Raw genomic sequence first — 20,264 nt, forward strand, 5'->3', positions numbered from 1 at the left:
TAAGCAAATTGTATTTACAAAATTCAATAAGCGAATTCCCTGTAAGGTTACCTCTTCCAATGTTAAAGTTGCACTATTTACCAATCATTTAAGTGTTTTAGGCATCCCTTACAGAAACTGAAAGAACTATGGAAAATATTCTACAAAGATTTTTATACAGTTAACATTTGTATGTATTGACCTTTCTGAGTAATTGTAGGTGCTGATTTTTCTGGAAAAAGTTAAGATCGTCATTTTAGTTCTTTACTGTGCAGTCTTCCAGTCTCTGCAAATTAATTGTGGTCTGGCAAAAACAAATCTTGCATTGTTCCTACACAGATTTAGTGATTGCCTTTTTCACCTTGTTGTGTTGCGAATTCTGTATACTATCAATCCTTTTCTCATATTGGGTTGATAAAGAAATTAGCTGAACAACTTTTTAGCCCAATCTTCAACATTCATTTATGACCTAAAAGGTATTATGATTTCCCAGTTCCTATTGCTATGTACAGTTTACCATAAATGGTTGCAAAATTATAAAGTTTATTATCAAAAAAGAAAAAAAAAAACATCTTTCCTCACTCCTCCTTCCTAAATACATTACATGTTCGAGGACCCTGTTGACAACTCTGCAAACATTCTCAACTGTGGTGAGATCCAGTGGTCTTGCTGGCCAAGGTGGGATCTGGCAAGCATGAAGACAAGCAGCACAAACTATCAACATATGCGGACAGGCATTATCATGGTGAAGTGTAAGCCCACGATGGCTTGCCTTGAATGGAACAAAACAAGACATAGGATATTGCCAATACACTACTGTGCCCTAAGGGTGCTGCAAATGACAACCGAATGGGCTCTGCTATGAAAAGAAATGGCGCTCCTGATTGTCAGGCTGTAGAGCAGGCAACAGTCAGGTTGGTATCCCAGCTCTATTCAGGGCATCTTCAGACAATTCTTCAGCCTGGAATCTCATTGACTGGAGTAGAATTGTCTTCGTGGTGAGTCCCCTTTCAAAATGAACCCTTATGACCAGCAAAGATGTGTCTGAAGATGCCCCGGACAGTGGTGCGATTCTAACCTGACTGCCGTCTGTCACACAGCACAATAACTACGAGTGATAGTCTGGGTTCCCATTTCATTTCATAGCATGACTCCTTTGGTTATCACGTGTGGCACCCTTCCAGTACAGTGGTATATTGATGATATCCTATTCTCATTTTCTTGTCCTTCATGGCAAGACATCAATGGCATACATTTCAGTAAAACAATGCATGCTGGCAGACAGCGAGAGTTCCTACTGCCTGTCTTCATGTTTCCCAAACCCTACCTCGGTCAGCAATGTTACCAGTCTGTCACCAATAGAGAGTGTTTTGAGCATTACAAGCATGGGCTTCCAACCAGCTTGTGATTTTGACAATCTAATGTGCCAACTGACTGAATTTGGCATGATATCACTCAGGAACACATCCAACAACTCTACCAATCAATGACAAACTGAATAACTGTTTGCATAATGGCCAGAGGTTGACCAACTCATTTTCACTTGCCCAATTTCTGAAGCTCTTCCCTTAAATATATCAACCAATTTTTCTGAAACTGTAATCACTTGTTTGTCTGTACATGTAATTTACATCTATTGATTTTTGTCCTCTTCAGATAATTCCTTCATGGTGTTTGTTTGTTTTTGTCTTAGGGTGTACTACGTCATATATAAACAAATGTAAACAGGGACACAATTTTGAGAAGTAACTGTTCTGAAACACATCGTAGTTTATTGTCATGTTGGTCAGTCTTTAATTTGCATTTGAAGTTCTCAGATCATAACTGGTAGTCTAAGTTGTTTGCAAGCAGTTATTAATTTAGTTGTTTTGTACGAATATCTTTTGTTTTGGAAACACACCAGAGCAGTTCTTCTTTCAGCTTCAACCAGTAGAGTTTGTACCTGGCACTTCATATAGTGGGTCATATGTAGTCATTCTCAGAGTCAGTCATCCATAGCTGTGCAGTAAAACACAAGCTTTTTTTCATGAATTTCAATACCTGAAAACCTGAAGCTGTATTTACACAGCACTATAATGAAACAGACTAGAGTTAAATTACTATGTAGTGAAACAATGAGAAGATATTATTATTGTGGCTGTTTATCGTGAAAAAGTATAACATTTCAAGTTATTGTGTAAATATGAAATCCATGGTATGTGAGTCAAGAAGGAAATAAATAGAATGAGGCATATAAGTCAACTAACAGTGTCCTTTTCAAACTAAAATCTTGGGCCATACTTCTTAGACATCATTATTTCTAAAAGCTTTCTTTCAACAAGCCATGGTTACCATTGTGGCATTTGTCCAGGATTCTTTGAAAAATAACTGAATACTAGTGTTGAGCTGTATGTTTCAGATAAAAGAGGATAAATAGTATGCAGATGTAAAGAAAGACAGTATCAACACCATTTTGTATGGAACAGAAAGACTCTGTGGATAGCAGTGCTCCAACACTACGTATCTACTTTCTTCTCATGCACTTTATGCTTTTCTATTCACCAACTACCCCCCCCCCCCCCCCCCAATTCCAGGCTTTTTTCATCCTGTAGTTCCCTTCTCTATCTGCACATCATCTGAGCACTTTCCCTCCCCATCACCTAACTTCCTCATCACTCTTGTTACCATCACCCCTTTCATTATCTTAATCTCCATCAATACATGGACAAAGGATCAGATGCAAAACTTTCAACAATGACCACCTGCAATACAAGAAATTGCAAAGACAACCAATAGAAATACACAAAAAAATGTATAATATTAATCTTCACTGACTGACAAGGGAATAGTTCATACTTTGTAAAAGATGTTTACAAATCTCATACCTTTGTTTGCTGATCCTTATGCAGAGATATTCTCTCCATCAGCTCTGGCAAATACACATGATGTTTGTTTCGTTGCTTCGCAAGGTATAATAAGATGATCAAAAATACTGTTATCATCTTCTGTATTGGTATGCTGTGATCTTCCTGTAATGAATCATGAAATAGTAGTATCTGCCCTTCACAATAAAACAAACACACACACACACACACTAAAAATACGAATCTTGCTGATGTATCTCATAATCAAGATGCGAGCCTATGAGCCTGGTACACAAACTTTAAATTGTATTACCATAACACAAAAAAATCAAATCAAATTATTATTTCATATTAAACATGATAAGTCCTATTTGTTACTACGGTAGGCAAAATATATTATTAAGTCTCATGTTAATAAGCTGGTTATGCATATATGAATGAATGGATGCTAGTTACTGAACACATCTCATGCACAGGAAACATACTGTACAAAGGTTATTAAAGGCTGTTAGGCTGATTGCTAATATGTATATCTTCAGTCCATAAAACGAATTAGGTGTCTGTTAGTGTCAGAAAATGTTACATTGAGTATTAACTTATAAATAAATAAAGGTAGGAGTTAAGGGTAACAGCACACCACGTAGTTGAGTTGCTGAGTGGTCTAGAGGCACACAAACTGAAGACATTGCTAAGATTTTGGACAATGTCCACCTTCAGAGCTAATTAGCACCCCCCCCCCCCACACACACACACACTAGTGGGGGAACAGGGGGCTGTGTGTGTGTGTAATGTAGTGGAACTATTGCTTAAGTTTAAAAAAGTAACTGACCATGCACTGGGTACGTCTGTACCCGGTAGAAGAGTTCATAATGGTAGGAAACAGCCATGTAATACAACCACTGTAAGGAAACTTCTAAAGAAACAGAGATTACTGCATAACAGATGTAAAACATGGCATAGGGCTACAGATAAAGACATGATGAATGAAACATGTTTGGCTGTCAAGAAAGCAATGTACGACACCTTCAGTGGCTACTGTAGCAATACATTGTCAAATGATCTTTCTCAAAATTCAAAGAAATTCTGGTCATATGTAAAGTCTGTCAGTGGCATCAAGGTTAGTGTCCAGTCCCTAGTGAATGAGACAGGAATTGAAACTGAAGATAGCAAAACAAAAGCTGAAATGCTTAACTACATTTTCAAATGTTCCTTTACAAAGAAAACCCCAGAAGAATTAATCCTCATACCACTGAAAAGATGAGTGAAAGAAGTATTAGTGTCAATGGTGTTAAGAAACAGCTAAAATAAATAAAACTGAACAAAGCTCCAGGGCCGACAGAATCCCTCTCAGATTCTGTGCTGAATTTGTACCTTAGTCCCTCTTCTAACTATAATCTATCATAGATCCCTCGAATAAAAGACTATGCCCATTCTTGGAAAAACGGACAGTGCACACCCATCTACAAGAAGGGTAGTAGAGATGATCCACAAAACTACCGTCCAATATCCTTGATGTCAATTTGTTGCAGAATCTTAGAACATATTCTTAGCTCAAACATATTGAAGTATCGTGAACAGAATGACCTCCTCAATGCCTACCAGCATGGATTCCGAAAATACTGATAATGTGAAACCCAAATCACACTTTTCCTGCAATACATACAAAAGCTTTGGATCGAGGCAGTCAGGTAGATGCAGAATTTTTTTGATTTCCAAAGAGCATTTGACTCAGTACCACATCTATGCTTATGGTCAAAAGTGCGACCACATGGTGTACCAGGTGAAATTTGTGACAGGACTGCAGACTTTTTGGTAGGGAGGATGCAGTATTATCTTGTAAGAAGATTCTTTGTAAAATGTAGGAGTAAATTTTGGTGTGCCCATGGATGTGTGTTGGGATCCTTGCTGTTCATCTTGTGCATTAATGAACTTGAAGACAAATACAGTAACAAAATCAGGCTTTTTGGAGATGATGCAGTTATCTGTAATGAAGTACTCCCTGAAAGAAGCTGCATATCTTGATAAAATTTCAAAGTGGTGCAAAGATTGGTAATTTGCTTTAAATGTTCAGAAATGTAAAATTGTCCACTCCACAAAAAAGTGCCCCATGACCATAATATCAATAAGTCACTGTTGGAGTCAGCCAACTCGTACAAATACCTGGGTGTAACACTTTATAGGGATATAAAATGAAATGATCACATAGGCTCAGTCATGGGTAAAGCAAGTGGTAGACTTCGGTCTATTGGTTGAATACTGGCAAATTGCAATCAGTCTACAAAGGAGACTGCTTAAAAATCACTTGTGTGACCAGTTCTAGAATATTACTCAAGTGTGTGGGACCCGTATCAAATAGGACTTCTGAACGCTTACAGAGAAGGGCAGCCTGAGCGGTCACAAGTTTGATCCATGGAGAGTGTCACAGAGATACTGAAGAAACAGAACTACCAGACTCTTGAAGATAGATGTAAATTATCCTAAGAAAGTCTACTAACAAAGTTTCAAGAAATTTGGAAATTTGTGGTAAGGTCTTATGGGACCATACAGCGGATGTCATTGGTCCCTAAGCTAACACACTACACTTAATCTAACTTAAACCAACTTACGCTAAGGACGACACACACACACACACACACACACACACACACACACACACACACACACACACACACGCCCAAGGGAGGACTCAGGCCGCACGGACCGTGACAAGACGCCTCAGACTAGTCGGCTACCCCGCGCGGCAAAAGTTTCAAGAATAGGTTTTAAATGAAGTCTCTAGGAATATACTACAACCCCTATGTATTGCTCACATAGGGATCATGAGGATAAGATTAGAATAATTACAGCACACACAAAGACATTCAAACAATCATTCTTCCCACATCCCATACACGAATGGAGTAAGTAGAAACCTGCCCTAGTAACTCGTACAATGGGACATACCCTTTGTCACGCACTTCACAGTGGTTAGCAGAGTATAGATGTAGATGGAGAAGAAGGTCAGCATCCAAAAGCCCAGCAATGTTTTCAGTCTTGTTTATGTGCCTATCAACCACTAAATGACTCAACTATACAGCAAGCTGTTACCTTCACTTCTTCCATTCTTTATATTCCACTAAAGAATTTCCAATAATATAGTACCATATACATCATCTGATCAAAAGTATCTGGACACATAATAACCAACACTGATAATGGTGTGTCTCCATCCTTCACCTTTACAATGGCTTGAACTCTGCTGTAGGCAGAGGTTTCTGAATGTCTGTGCAAGATAGGCAGTCCATTTTTCTTCAAGAGCTGAAACTAGAGAAGGAAGTGATGTTGGACACTAGGGTCTGAGGTGAGGCTGATGTTCTAACTCATTCCAAAGGTGTTCCACTAGGTTCAGGTTGCAATTCTGGGCAGACCAGGGCATTTCAGGAATGTTATTGTCTGCAAACCATTGCCTCACAGTATAATGCAACTGATAAGTGCACCTCTTTTTTGACGACTTTTGGAGAATCCAATACAAATGAGTCCACAATACAATACAATGAGACAAACTGTAGCTCTACATTTACCATACTCTTTATGTTATAATCAGAACCATCTTTCATTTTATAAACAGAAATAAACCGTGAAGCTAAATCAGATTTATTTTTAGAAAACAATTATTTTTCATATTTCCAATTTAATTCAAAATTGTAGTCACATTTGAAATTACAATGTCGTTCTGTAATTTATTCTGAGTAATAACCTGACAATATTTGTAAAAGAACTTACTGTGTATTAACATCTCTCTATGTAAAACCAAATTTGTGTAAACTCAATATGCTGCTACTTCTCGCAACATCTTTCTTCTTGTTGAGCTGTGTAAGTGGTTGTTAGAGGAAGTTGGTGTGAGTTGAGGAACTGTCAAGTTGGGTATTGGTAATGGCCGAAATATTTTGTTAGCAACGAGCATATGTGGAAATAAAAAATTACTGTACACGATGTCTCCCATAAGTCCAACCCCTCGTCCAAGTCGTGGGAGATGGGCAACGGCACAAAGTAGGGGACTGCCTATAGGGGCGATGTACAGCGGGGACTTCATGTGCCCCAGGACCGCTACGGTAGCTGAGAAGGCTCTATGGGAACCCCGAAACGTGACGGCTAACGGGGCTCTGGTGAAGCTGCGATAGGCCTAGCAAGCCAGTAGTGGATAAATCAACTGCTTTTAAAAAGGGAACATGCCTCAGATCACGGAACGGATTTAAAGGAAACCGACCAAGCAATGGAAAAGGATTACGAGATGGTTTACGACTGGGCACCTTAAACGTAAGGACTCTAACTGGGAAGTTAGAAGAAATTGTAGAAATGATGGAAAGGAGGAAATTGGTCATCTTGGGACTTGCTGAGACTAGGTGGAGAGGAGTTGGTGAAAAACCACTAAGTAAAGGATGTAAACTGTACTGGATAGGGAATGAGAGGGGAAGAAATGGAGTGGCAATAGTGGTCAGAGAGGGTCTGCAGGAGGAGGTGGAAGGTATCAATGATCGAATGATAAAAGCCAGAGTACGAGTGAAAGGAAAAAGCATTGAAATCATCCAAGCATATGCCCCACAGGTGGGGTGTACAAAAAAGGAGAAGGAGGAATTTGAAGATGACATGCAAAAGCAGCTAAATGGAGGTAATCAGATTATAATAGGGGACCTCAATGCACATGTTGGCACAGACAGGAAAGGATTCGAGGAGATAATGGGACCAGAGGGCTGGGTGAACCGAAATAGAGAAGGAAAATTGTTGCTGGAATTCTGCAATAGGAATGGGCTGACGATTGCAAATTCCTGGTACAAGAAGAGAAGTAGTCACAAAATAACTTGGTACAGTGGGGACTGGTCCCAAACTTCAGTAGTAGACTATGTACTAGTGGATAGGCAGATGATGAGCAGCCTCACAGATGTTAAGGTCGTTCCATCTGAGGCCTTAGACAGTGACCATCGGCTGTTGGTAGCCACCCTGAGAGAGAAAAAAAGATAGGAGGGCAACAGATATACAGGAGAAAAGGTTGAAGACATGGATGCTGAAAGAGGATGAACGGAGGACCCAGTACCAGACACTGATCAGGAAGAAGCTGCCAAAGGAAGATCAGAGAACAGTGGAAGAAGAATGGGGAGATTTTAAGAGGGCCCTAGTTGAGGCAGCTGAGATTGTATGCGGAAGAACTAGCACAAAGAGGAGAAGTAAGGAAACCCCATGGTGGAACAACATATGTAAAGAGGCAGTACTTCGAAAGAACAAAGCCTTCAGAGAATGGTTCCAGACCCGAACAGAGGAAGCTAGGGTAAAATATAAGGAAAGCAAGAAAGCGGCACAGACCATAGTAAGGGCGGGGAAGAAGAAGTGGATGGAAAAATGGACAAGAATGTTAGAAGAGGACAGTGAAGGGAACAAAAAAATACTTTACACCATGGTAAGAAATAAGAGGAAGGACAGAAGCGAGTGCCTGAGGATCATGGATAATAATGGAAGAGTTGTGGAGGAAATGCATGAGCTCAAAAAGATTTGGAAGGAGTACTTTGAAGATCTGTTGAATGCCGCCAAGCGGGTAACTAACAGCGATGGAGAGCCTAAGGCAGCAGACGATGATAATAGTGGGGAAATTGATGATCTAACTTGGAATGAAGTGGAAGAAGCCATAAAGAGGATGAAAGGGGGCAAGGCACCAGGTTGGGACGAAGTAACAGTGGATATGATACGAGCAGCAGGAGAAGTAGGAACCCAGTGGCTATACAGAGTGCTGAGGGTGGTGTGGAAGGAGAACAGAATTCCTGAGGATTGGTAGAAAGGAATTATAGTCCCGATCTTCAAGAAAGGGGATAAAAGGAGATGTGAGAACTACAGAGGAATCACCCTGCTATGCCACTGTGGAAAAATCTATGAAAAGATCCTGGAGAAGAGAATAAGAAGCAGTATTGAAAGTAGACTGCAAGAGGAGCAGTATGGTTTCAGACCGGGAAGATCAACAACGGACCTCATATTTGCGGTAAGGCAACTGCAGGAAAGGCACTATGAGTACGGGAAGGACTTAATCATGGCCTTTTTAGATATTGAGAAGGCGTATGACAGTATCTGTAGGGACAAGCTCTGGGATGAGCTGAACGCAAAAGGGATAGATGAAGAGATAACACGAAAAGTCAGAAAAATGTATGAGGGAAGTGAGAGTTGTGTGAAAGTGGGGAGGGAATGTACTGCATGGTTCAAGCTGGAAAATGGGCTGCGACAGGGAAGTGCACTTTCGCCTTTATTGTTTATTATTGTTATGGATGAAATCCTACAGCAAGTGTCAGATGCAATTGGAGATCATAAAATGAAAGCAGTGCTTTTTGCCGATGACCTGATGTTATGGGGAAATTGCGAGAAGGAGGTGCAAGAGCAGTTAGATGCATGGGAGGCAACGGCAGCACAATATGGAATGCATTTCTCTGCAAAGAAAAGTGAAATAATTGTCACAACAAGGAAGACGAATAGGCCAAATGTGGATATAACTTGTGGAGGGGAAAAACTACAAGTGGTAGAGAACTTCAAGTACCTGGGAAGCGTGATTGAAAGTAAGGGGGGAAACGCAATGGAAATAAATGAAAGGTGCAGAAAAGCAGGGCAGTTCTAAAAATGCATTAGGGGGCTTATTTGGAGCAAGGAGGTGCCACAGAAATCCAAGGGAATTATATACCGAACCTACTTTGTCCCCATATTGGCATACGGAAGTGAGACATGGGTAATGCACAAAAGCGACAAAAGTAGAATACAGGCTAGCGAAATGAAGTTCCAGAGGAGCAGGTTGGGTGTAACAAGACAAGACAGATTGCGAAATGTGTATGTGAGGGAAAGACTAAAGGAGGAACCAGTACAGGACAGGATAGAAAAATCAAGACTGCAGTGGTATGGACACATGAAGAGAATGGATGAGGGAAGAATTCCAAAGAGGATGTTTGATCTGCAACTGGAGGGGAAGAGGCCCAGAGGAAGACCAAGAGATAGATGGGTGAAGGGAGTGAAGGAATGTGTGACGAGAAGAGGAGAGAACTGGACGAAGGTGGAAGAGGGGGAATGGTGGAAAGACAGAACATGATGGAGAGGCTTGTGTTCCCGACAGACCCAGCCAGTGGCTGGAAACTGTCCAAGATGATGATGATGATGATGATGATGATGATGACTGTACACGATGTGAAGAAAATAAAACATCAGATGAAAGAAACAGAAACCAGAAGTGTTCAGATTTAACGTCTAAACCTGATCTTACAGCCTCGGCATAAGAATGTTTATTTCTATGAGTCATGACTTTCAATGAGCCACAAATTCAACAAGCAGCAACAAAGAGGAGGAATTGAGCGACTTTCCTTTTGACTTATTTATTAGATGCACCTACTTAATGATACAAGCTAGAAAAGTGTACTTGCTCTGAATTTTTGTTTCCGACTGTTTTATACAATAGTACAGGGGAGGGTTGGCTCTGTGGATGTTGCCTTAAAACAGAGTGCATTGTCGTGCTGTTACAAACAATCACTGTCTCCAAACTGCGCCTCTCTGCATGCAGTACACTAAGGTGTAAGGCGTGTTCATGCCCTCCTGCATTTAGCATTTTCTTAAGTGAAGTAAGGTGGGCACAGTGCAATAAGGGAGTCACATACTAACCATAAAAAGCACCCCCATACTGTAACTCAGCTTCCTCTGTACTTCACTGTTGGCATTAAAGGTGATGACACATAATGTTCTCAAGGCATTCACCGAATGCCACAATATATAGTGCAGATTGTAACTCCATGATTTCCAGTCATCCACTGTCCAGGAACACTGCTATTTATACCATCTCATCTCACGAGTCTAGTAGCACCTACTATAGAAATGCATGGCTTATAAGGAGCCGCTCAATTATTGTACCCCATTCTTTTCAACTGCCTACTTGCAGTCATTGCTACTAGGACTGCTCGCAGCACTTTGTAACTCATGAGTGATTCTTTTTGCTAAATTCATGCAATATCTTACAACCACCCTCTGCTAAGCTCAACAGCTCCAGTCTGTCAATACATGAGGCCTCCGTGGCCTTGGTTTAGCTGTAGTTGTTCTTCCGCATTTCCACTTCACACAGTCACATCGCCAACAGTCAACTTCGGCAGCTCTATGAGGGTTCAAATTACCTTGATGGATTTGTTACTCAGGTGAATTCCAACGACTAGTCCACATTTAAAGTCACTGAGCTCTCCTGACCAATCCATTATAATGTTACTACTTCTCTACTGACAACACATTCATTTCTTACTGGTGGCGCTACCTCTCATGACATTTAGTGGTTAATTTCACATTACACAGAGAAGCCCAGATACCTTTGATTAGGTAGTATATTAGAAGATGTTTTGTATAAAACAGGAAAGAGCATACTTTCCCACAAAAGAAAAAATGTTTTCACTTATTTCATTCTACACTACAGTCATTTCTGATGGCAAAATTAAGATCCTTTGTGGGCAATCTTCATAGTGGTTTACTAAAAGTAAAGTTCTTTACAGCATTACTATGTCAACATGGAATTTTTTTTTCCATGCCAAAATATATGACTTGTCTCCTGAGCACCTAACACAAGTATAATTTCAATAAACAGTGTAATTAAATAAGTGCTACTGCATACAGCCTGTTCGTGTTCCAGTAGGGAAAAAGTTTGCAAATACATTCATAGTACTACAAATTACGAACAGTGTTGAATTGACGGGAAACATCAGGAATGTAATATAATGTCAACAGATTCTCCCATTACTTTAAAGGAAAAATTTTACACTCAATAAAGAAAACATTCTTGTATCTGCATTTTACTGCACTTTATTCATGAGGAATGCATACAAAATAATCTGTATTACAGGGCTTGAACAGTGTGAAAATATAAAATTAAGCTTTTAATTCCAGATATAGAAACCTGACGAATGATCAGTCACTGAACATACACAGTGCAGGTACACTGAGGAAATACTGAGTAACATTTAGACCAACAGGTATTCACTATTAATTTTTACTTGATTGTAGAAATAAATAGGTGCTATTACTCACATTACTGTCTGTGATGTCAAACGATTCCTGAGCTGAGTAGGAACTGCTGCAAGAATTTTTATGTTGTCTGGATAACAGTAATCGAGTCACAGCAGGCCAAAGTACGGGTGATGACGGATCATATAATGCAGCCAATCTCTGTAAAATAACAATACTCCATCACAATTTGTCATAGCATAATAAAAGACCCATTTGAGAGTTTATTTTCCATTCTCTCTCCTCCTCTATTACCTCCCCCCTTCCTAAACCCATTCACTCTCTCTCTCTCTCTCTCTCTCTCTCTCTCGCACACACACACACACACACACACACACACACACACACACACACACACACACACTTTTTTTCATTTCAGCCCTGGATCATGTTCTATGTTTTCTTGCATTTGAATTTTTTTCTGTTTATGTCTTACTTAGAATTTCTGTTTAGAGCTCATACACTTCATTAATGCCTCAATAAAGCCAAGACCACTCATTTGGAGCTTTAGAGGAATATATGATCAATGTTAAATCTTAATTCTGTGCCTTCTCTTTGCATTAAATAATTCAAAAGCTTAAAATATTTTTTGTATTCAAATATTGTGAAATATTTCTGATCTTCAAATATGGCAAACATGATAAAAGAGATAATATTTGCAGTATTTTTAATCAATCTGAAAGATCAACACTATTTGGAAAGAGCTAAAGTTTGCTGGTGCATAATGGCCAGTAGAATTTTTTTTTTTTTTATTTTTACCTCCAACACTTCTTCTCCCAGGTATGGTAAATGTGTACTAACAAATTGTAGATGGTGGCCCGCTTGTATTGGTCGACATATAAGTGCTTGAAGTAGTGAAGGTTCACTCAAGCAGCGCCATAATGCAGCTGAAACAATGAACGTAAACATTTATTGTTACACTTACGGTTCTAAATGACATTATCATATTTTTGGAAACTAACGCTAAAAACTTTCATGATTTCTAATTTTTGATTGACTTCCTTTTCAACAGTGAAACAAGCAGATGAGAGAGGGAAGTACACTTTTAAAATCATAATTTAATATCTAATTCACACCACTACATGGGTTTGTAGAGGAGAGCAGTAGACTGTTCCTGGGATACAAATGACATGAAATAGGTCATACCTCTCTGGAAGCCACAGGTGGAAAACATATCCCTCACATCCATTCAACACCATGCATCTAATCATGAATCCCAAAATGGTATTCTGCCAGGCACCCTATCTACATAATATCCTGCTCAGGGTTCCTATCACCAAGTGTATTTACAACTGGTCTACCTAGCTGCACAGTAAGCTTCTAAGCATTATGTAGTTGACTTTAGAGGCTAGTTCACAGACAGTGTCACTCAAATTTTCTCCTCTAATGTAAGCTTTTCTTATTTTTATAAATGACAACTATCCCTCCAATAAACTCTTCGTTACCACAACTCCCTTGCTGCAATCTCTGATAGATTTTTATTTACTTTGTGTGTCACTTTCTCTCATTCTGATTCCTCTGCATTCCCATTGCACTAGTATATTAACATTTCTCTTAGTGTGATGATGATTATGGTGGTGGTGATGAAGATGAGGTTCTGAGGGCCCATAACAGCAACTTCTTTAGCCCCCATAATAAAATACATGGGACAAGTGTGGAGGAATACCATAAAATGACTAAATCAAACAATGGAAACTCCAGATTGGAATATCAACACTGTAGGAACAGACAGATTGCTACTTACCATAAAGATGACATGTTAAGTTGCAGACAGGCACAATTATAAAGACACTTACATATAAGCTTTCGGCCACAGACCACAGTCTCTTTTAACTGTGCCCAGCTGCAACTTAACATGTCATCTTCATAATCTATCTTTTCCTACATTGTTGATAGAATGACTAAAATCAGGAGTGCAAATAAAAACATACAGGAAGTCTTGAAAAACTGGATACACTCACACACACACAAAGCAACAAAAATCACAAGATAAAAGGGAAAATGCAGTGGAAAGTATTAAAAGAAGATAGTAGACACCTGCAGCTGGATGACTGCTGGAAAAAAGGGTGTGATCCAGCCACTTTGCAACACAGTAAAATCTCCAGTCTAAAATCTTAGGCCAGAGTCCAGACACATCACAAAATTTTAAAAGTTTCACCCTACTCATCTCGTCACCAGATAAAATAGAGAGCAGGTCCCAACCTAAATTTGCTTCTGCCTGCTGATCACAAAATAAAATACATTATTCAATTAAGATGTAGCGTACACTGATTTGCACACCACAGGTATCACAAACCAGGGAGGGGGAGGGTAGGGGGGGGGGGGGGGCAGACGGCCCTCTCGCTTCTGTAAAAAGCCATGTGTGAGGGGGCAGTTTTCCCAATGCAGAGGGAGGTCAAGGCCACCTCATCATGCTGGAATGACTGGCATGAGGCTCTCCATGGCCAGGAAGTTGACTTTGTAACCATAGCTTATTGTCTATCATTGCCTATCAATTCCCCTCCCATGACTGCATGTCTCTGTGATCCACCAGCAAAATGACAGCCTGTGAAGAAATGGCATATTCTGTAATGGTATGTTCCCAGAAGGCTTCCTTCATGGCTTTGTTGGCCTGTTCATTTCCCCAAATTCCCATGGGTCCTGGTACCCAGCAGAATGACACCTTCTTCTCCCGCAGCTGCAGGAAGTACAGTTAGTTATGTATTAGCTGCGCCAGTTTCTCTGCTGGGTACATGTGGTGTAACAACTGTAGGATAGCAAGGGAATTGGAGCAGATGAGAAACTGTCTGCCCAGGAGACACCTCATCTGCTCCAGTGCCTTCAGGATCGCATGGAGTTCGACAGAAAATACTATATGCCTATGGGGAAGGCAAGTCCTGAAGATAGTCAGGGAAGGCAATGGAACAGCCAAGGGACTTGTCTTCTCAGGCGCCACAATTGTTAAACTGTGATGCCTATCTAAAATGTGAAAAAAACAGAGATTGAAACATGAAATTGGGAGTCCAATCTTTCTTAAATTTATCAAATCTAAAATAATTCTGGGCCTCTGAAGGCCAATCAGTTGTATCATATGCAGATGTGCATGGTGTGGACAGCATTTTATATGCATATCACACAATGAGCAGCTATCATTTGATGTGAAGTGGCAGCTCAGCAGCCTCAGCGCAGAGGCTCAACATGTGGCTCATTCAGAAAGCCACTATAGCTAGGCAAATCCCTTCATGTTGCACCACGTCCATTATCTTTAAATAAGTTGGTATTGCAGACCCATAAACTGTGCCCCTGGAATCAGGCCAAGATCACGTGAAGACCCTGTAAAATCTGAGCAAACAAGTCCTGTCTGCCCTCCATGAATTCTGGCTAAGACATTTTAAAGTACTCAGTGCTACTAAGGTGTGGCAACCATGTAAATTTCAAGTCAAACGTGGAGCCCACAAACCTCACTGCATCTTTAAACTTAAGAACAGCATCCCTCATCTTCAAATGAGGGAGGCTTAAAACAGAACGTGAACAGTTACAAGGAACGCACAAAGATGTCTTGGTTGAAAACTTAAAGCCCATCTTCTCTGCCCATTCCTCAAACTGTTGAACGTTAGATGCAATTGGTGTGTTGTCATTGCAAGGCTGGAAGATAAACAAAAGACACTTAGTAATCAAGGAATACTGGATAGGATATTTAACTACTGGTGTAATATTATTAATAGCTATGGCAAAGACAGTCATGCTTAAAACACTACCATGAGGGACACCATTCTCCTGCCCAAAACAAACACTGTGGCAAGAGGAAGGACCAAATAAAAATGGGAAGACATCCATGAAAACTCCATTTGTGGAGCTGTTTGAGGAAGAGATGCCTCCAAGTATTATCACAAGCCTTCTTGATGTCAAAAAACATAGCCAGAAGGTGATGCCAGTGACAGGAAAGTTTGTTGTACAGCCGCCTTCAGGAAGCCCAGGTTATCAAAGGTGGAGCAATACCTCCAGAACCCACAATGAAAGTGACTAAGGAGCTGCCTGTATTTTAAGATCCAGCCTAGGTGGCAGTTGACCATCCACCCCATCATCTTCCCCATAAAGCTACTGAGGGCAACACTATGATAACTATTCGGGCACATGTGGTCTTTCTTGGGTTGCCTCTCGCCAATTGCTAAAGTGACCTGACTCCCAAATGACACTACAAAGCACAAAGAGAAATTCTTTGCTGCACTCTGTAAGGTGCTGTAGCAGATGATAATGGATTGTTATGATCTCCTTTTGCTCTCCCTAATAATTCGGCGACATTTCACCCTCACTACCCAAAAGGCTGCAAGGTTATCTTCAGTTTGCCATCACTTGAACTGACACAGAGCTGCCCGCCTGGACCAGATTGCAATGTGGCATTGTTTGCTCCACCAAGTCACAACTTGCCTTTCCAGCTGGCCTAAAGACTGCAAAATCGAAGCTTGAGGAACACAATGGTTCGCTTATGCAAACTTCGACATCCATACCAGTGATGGCATGATCATCGTCCAATCCGTCAGACAGAACTAAGGTCGCGTGGTCCAAAGGCTCTGGAGTAGATCGCTTTGGCCAGTTGGCCTTCATCCCCAACTTGGATTTAGGGGATGGTGGCAAGGCCAATATAACAGGAACACTCTGCTGAGTCACTTCTGATGTATTCCATGGGGGTTTGTTATCTAGGCCAACATTACATTCAGCATCTTTCAATGTTTCAGCGATAGGAAGGCTGGGCTGTGGGACCAGTGGCCCAGTCTGGCAGCTGTATTTACATGTGGTGGTAGATGTGCCTTGCTCAACCATCATAGTCTGAGTGCTGACACTGACCCTCTGGATAGGCTGCTTCAATACCAAGACAAAAAGTACCGGGTGATCAAAAAGTCAGAATAAATTTGAAAACTGAATAAATCACGGAATAATGTAGATAGAGAAGTACAAATTGACACACATTCTTGGAATGAGATGGGATTTTATTAGAACCAAAAAAATACAAAAGTACAAAAAATATCCTACAGATGGTGCTTCATCTGATCAGAATAGCAATAATTAGCATAACAAAGTAAGACAAAGCAAAGATGATGTTCTTTATAGGAAATGCTCAATATGTCCACCATCATTCTTCAACAATAGCTGTAGTCGAGGAATAATGTTGTGAACAGCACTATAAAGCATGTCCGGAGTTATGGTGAGGCATTGGCGTCGGATGTTGTCTTTCACCATCCCTACAGATGTCGGTCGATCACGATACACTTGTGACTTCAGGTAACCCCAAAGCCAATAATCGCATGGACTGAGGTCTGAGGACCTAGGAGGCCTAGCATGATGAAAGTAGTGGCGGAGCACACAATCATCACCAAACGACACACGCAAGAGATCTTTCATGCGTCTAGCAATATGGGGTGGAGCGCCATCCTGCATAAACATCGTACATTCCAGCAGGTGTTTATCAGCCAGGCTGGGGATGATGCGATTCTGTAACATATCGGCATACATCTCACCTGTCACGGTAGCAGTTACAAAACCAGAATCATGCATTTCCTCGAAGAAAAAAGGCCCAATAATGGTAGATACGGTAAATCCAACCGATACCGTGACTTTCTCGGCGTGCAATGTAGTTTCCACGACAGTTCTAGGATTTTCGGTAGCCCAAATTCTGCAGTTGTGGGTGTTGACAGATCCTCGGAGCGTGAAATGAGCTTCGTCGGTCCACAACACGTTACTCAACCAATCGTCATCTTCCGCCATCTTTTGAAACGCCCACACTGCAAATGCCCTCTGCTTCACTAAATCACCAGGCAACAGTTCATGATGTCGATGGATTTTGCACGGATAGCATCGGAGGGTACGCCTCAGTGCCAACCAAACAGTAGTGTATGGAATGCCGGTGCGACGTGCAACTGCACGAGCGCTGACTTCCCCGTGCGTAGATGAACCCGCTACAGTCTCCATTTCTTCCTGAACTGTCTCAGCAGCATTACGCCTTGTGCTTGGTCGGCCACTATGGGGTCTATCGTCTTTGAAATTTGAAATCATTCTCGCCTCAGCTGCATTTGTCAACGGACCTTTACCCGTTCGAATCCCCTTCCTATGGCGATAGGATCGTGACACTGCACTAGCACATTCCCCATTCTGATGATACAACTTCACTAAAAGCGCCTTTTCAGGTAATGTCAACATGCTGCGACTGCTGGCGCATCTGATTCTCTCTCTCATACAACTCTTTTTATACACGATTGTCATGTGCACTCACTGACATTTTGCTGTCCAGTCCCATCTGTCACACATTTTGTGAACTTTGTTACATTATTCCGTGGTTTATTAAGTTTTCAAATTTATACTGACTTTTTGATCACCCGGTACATAAAACATGGTGGCTCAGTGGCCTTAAATTCCTTCTTCGCTCATAGTATGAGACATGTTTGGTGACTTATTTCCTGAATCTTCTTTTCTTCAGCAAAGACACAACAGTCCCTTCTCCAAAGTGGATGAGCCTGGGAGCAATTAATATACATGGGCTGTGGTGCCACATCTTCCACACATAACCCAACCATTACAACTCATAGTGTTCTGAGGCATAAGGTCTAACCTTAAGGCTGTGAAAGCCTGCTGCCATATACTAGGACAACTTCGGCACACTGAATGTTAGGATAAAATACACTCACTTCTGAAGCTTACCGTCAACCCTTTTAAAACATAACATCTCTGACCTCAGTCATCTTTGCTCTTTCTCAGTCCTGTTGCAGTTCTTTTGGATCCATATCCATGATGTCCCAGCATTTTACAAATCTTAAAAAACTTGACCCAAGTAACTTGGCATTCAGCAACTTCTGCACTTGGGGAGACTACGTGGTATCGAGCAAGAGAGTACTGTTTCACAGCCTCTTGGGGGATTTGAGTTACCATAAAAAACCCTCCAGTACTTTAAGGATACAGAAATGCAACAATTTTCCAAAAGAAGTGTCTATCCTTTTAATCACAATAAAGACATTGTCTATCACAGAATGTGGTCTGTTACTGTGAATACTATCACTGAATTTCAGAGATGGTCCACATGGACTAGCATACAAAGTTTCTTAGGATTTTGGGTTTTTATACTATCCAACAGCTCACCCAAACCACTGGGAGTAGAAACATGAGATTTACACTTCACAATGTTCTCACTAGCAGCTAAGGAAAGAAGTCCACCCAGACAGAGCTATTCTTGTGCAAAACCTTATACATCTGAGGTGCAACAGGCTCCCCAGAGATTACCCTCTAGTGACTGTTTCTCTTCAACAGCCATACATCTCATCAGTGTGCAACGCATGTTGAGATTGATGTTGTTGTTGTTGTTGTTGTTGTTGTTGTTGTGGTCTTCAGACCTGAGACTGGTTTGATGCAGCTCTCCATGCTACTCTATCCTGTGCAAGCTTCTTCATCTCCCAGTGCATACTGCAACCTACATCCTTCTGAATATGTTTACTGTATTCATCTCTTGGTCTCCCTCTACGATTTTTACCCTCCATGCTGCTCTCCAATGCTAAATTGGTGATCCCTTGATGCCTCAGAACATGTCCTACCAACCAATCCCTCCTTCTAGTCAAGTTGTGCCACAAATTTCTCTTCTCCCCAATCTTATTCAATACTTCCTCATTAGTTATGTGATCTACCCATGTACTCTTCAGCATTCTTCTGTAGCACCACATTTCAAAAGCTTCTATTCTCTTCTTGTCCAAACTATTTATCATCTATGTTTCACTTCCATACATGGCTACACTCCATAAAAATACTTTCAGAAACAACTTCCTGACATTTAAATCTATACTCGATGTTAACAAATTTCTCTTCTTCAGAAACGCTTTCCTTGCCATTGCCAGTCTACATTTGATATGCTCTCTACTTCGACCATCATCAGTTATTTTGCTCCCCAAATAGCAAAACTCCTTTACTACTTTAAGTGTCTCATTTCCTAATCAAATTCCCTCAGCATCACCCGACTTAATTCGACTACATTCCATTATCTTTGTTTTGCTTTTGTTGATGTTCATCTTATACCCTCCTTTCAAGACACTGTCCATTCCGTTCAACTGCTCTTCCAGGTCCTTTGCTGTCTCTGACAGAATTACAATATCATCGGCGAACCTCCAAGTTTTTATTTCTTCTCCATGGATTTTAATACCTACTCCAAATTTTTCTTTTGTTTCCTTTACTGCTTGCTCAATATACAGATTGAATACCATCGAGGATAGGCTACAACCCTGTCTCATTCCCTTCCCAACCACTGCTTCCCTTTCGTGCCCCTCGACTCTTATAATTGCCATCTGGTTTCTGTACAAATTGTAAATAGCCTTTCGCTCCCTGTATTTTACCCCTGCCACCTTCAGAATTTGAAAGAGAGTATTCCAGTCAACACCGTCAAAAGCTTTCTCTAAGTCT

General features: G+C 40.8%; 1 protein-coding gene across 1 annotated transcript in view; it reads right to left on the reverse strand.

Moving 5' to 3' along the window:
- LOC126162516 (uncharacterized) overlaps positions 1 to 20,264 on the reverse strand; it is a 427,861-nt gene that overhangs the window by 267,873 nt on the left and 139,724 nt on the right. The window contains exons 12-14 of the mRNA XM_049919080.1: positions 12,612 to 12,739; positions 11,877 to 12,014; positions 2,844 to 2,987 (exon numbers count right to left, since the gene is read on the reverse strand). Coding sequence (XP_049775037.1) covers positions 2,844 to 2,987; positions 11,877 to 12,014; positions 12,612 to 12,739 — 410 coding nt within the window. The remainder of the gene's footprint in view (positions 1 to 2,843; positions 2,988 to 11,876; positions 12,015 to 12,611; positions 12,740 to 20,264) is intronic.

Source organism: Schistocerca cancellata, chromosome 2, assembly GCF_023864275.1.
Source record: "Schistocerca cancellata isolate TAMUIC-IGC-003103 chromosome 2, iqSchCanc2.1, whole genome shotgun sequence".
In the NCBI taxonomy this organism is placed as follows: Eukaryota; Metazoa; Arthropoda; class Insecta; order Orthoptera; family Acrididae; genus Schistocerca; species Schistocerca cancellata.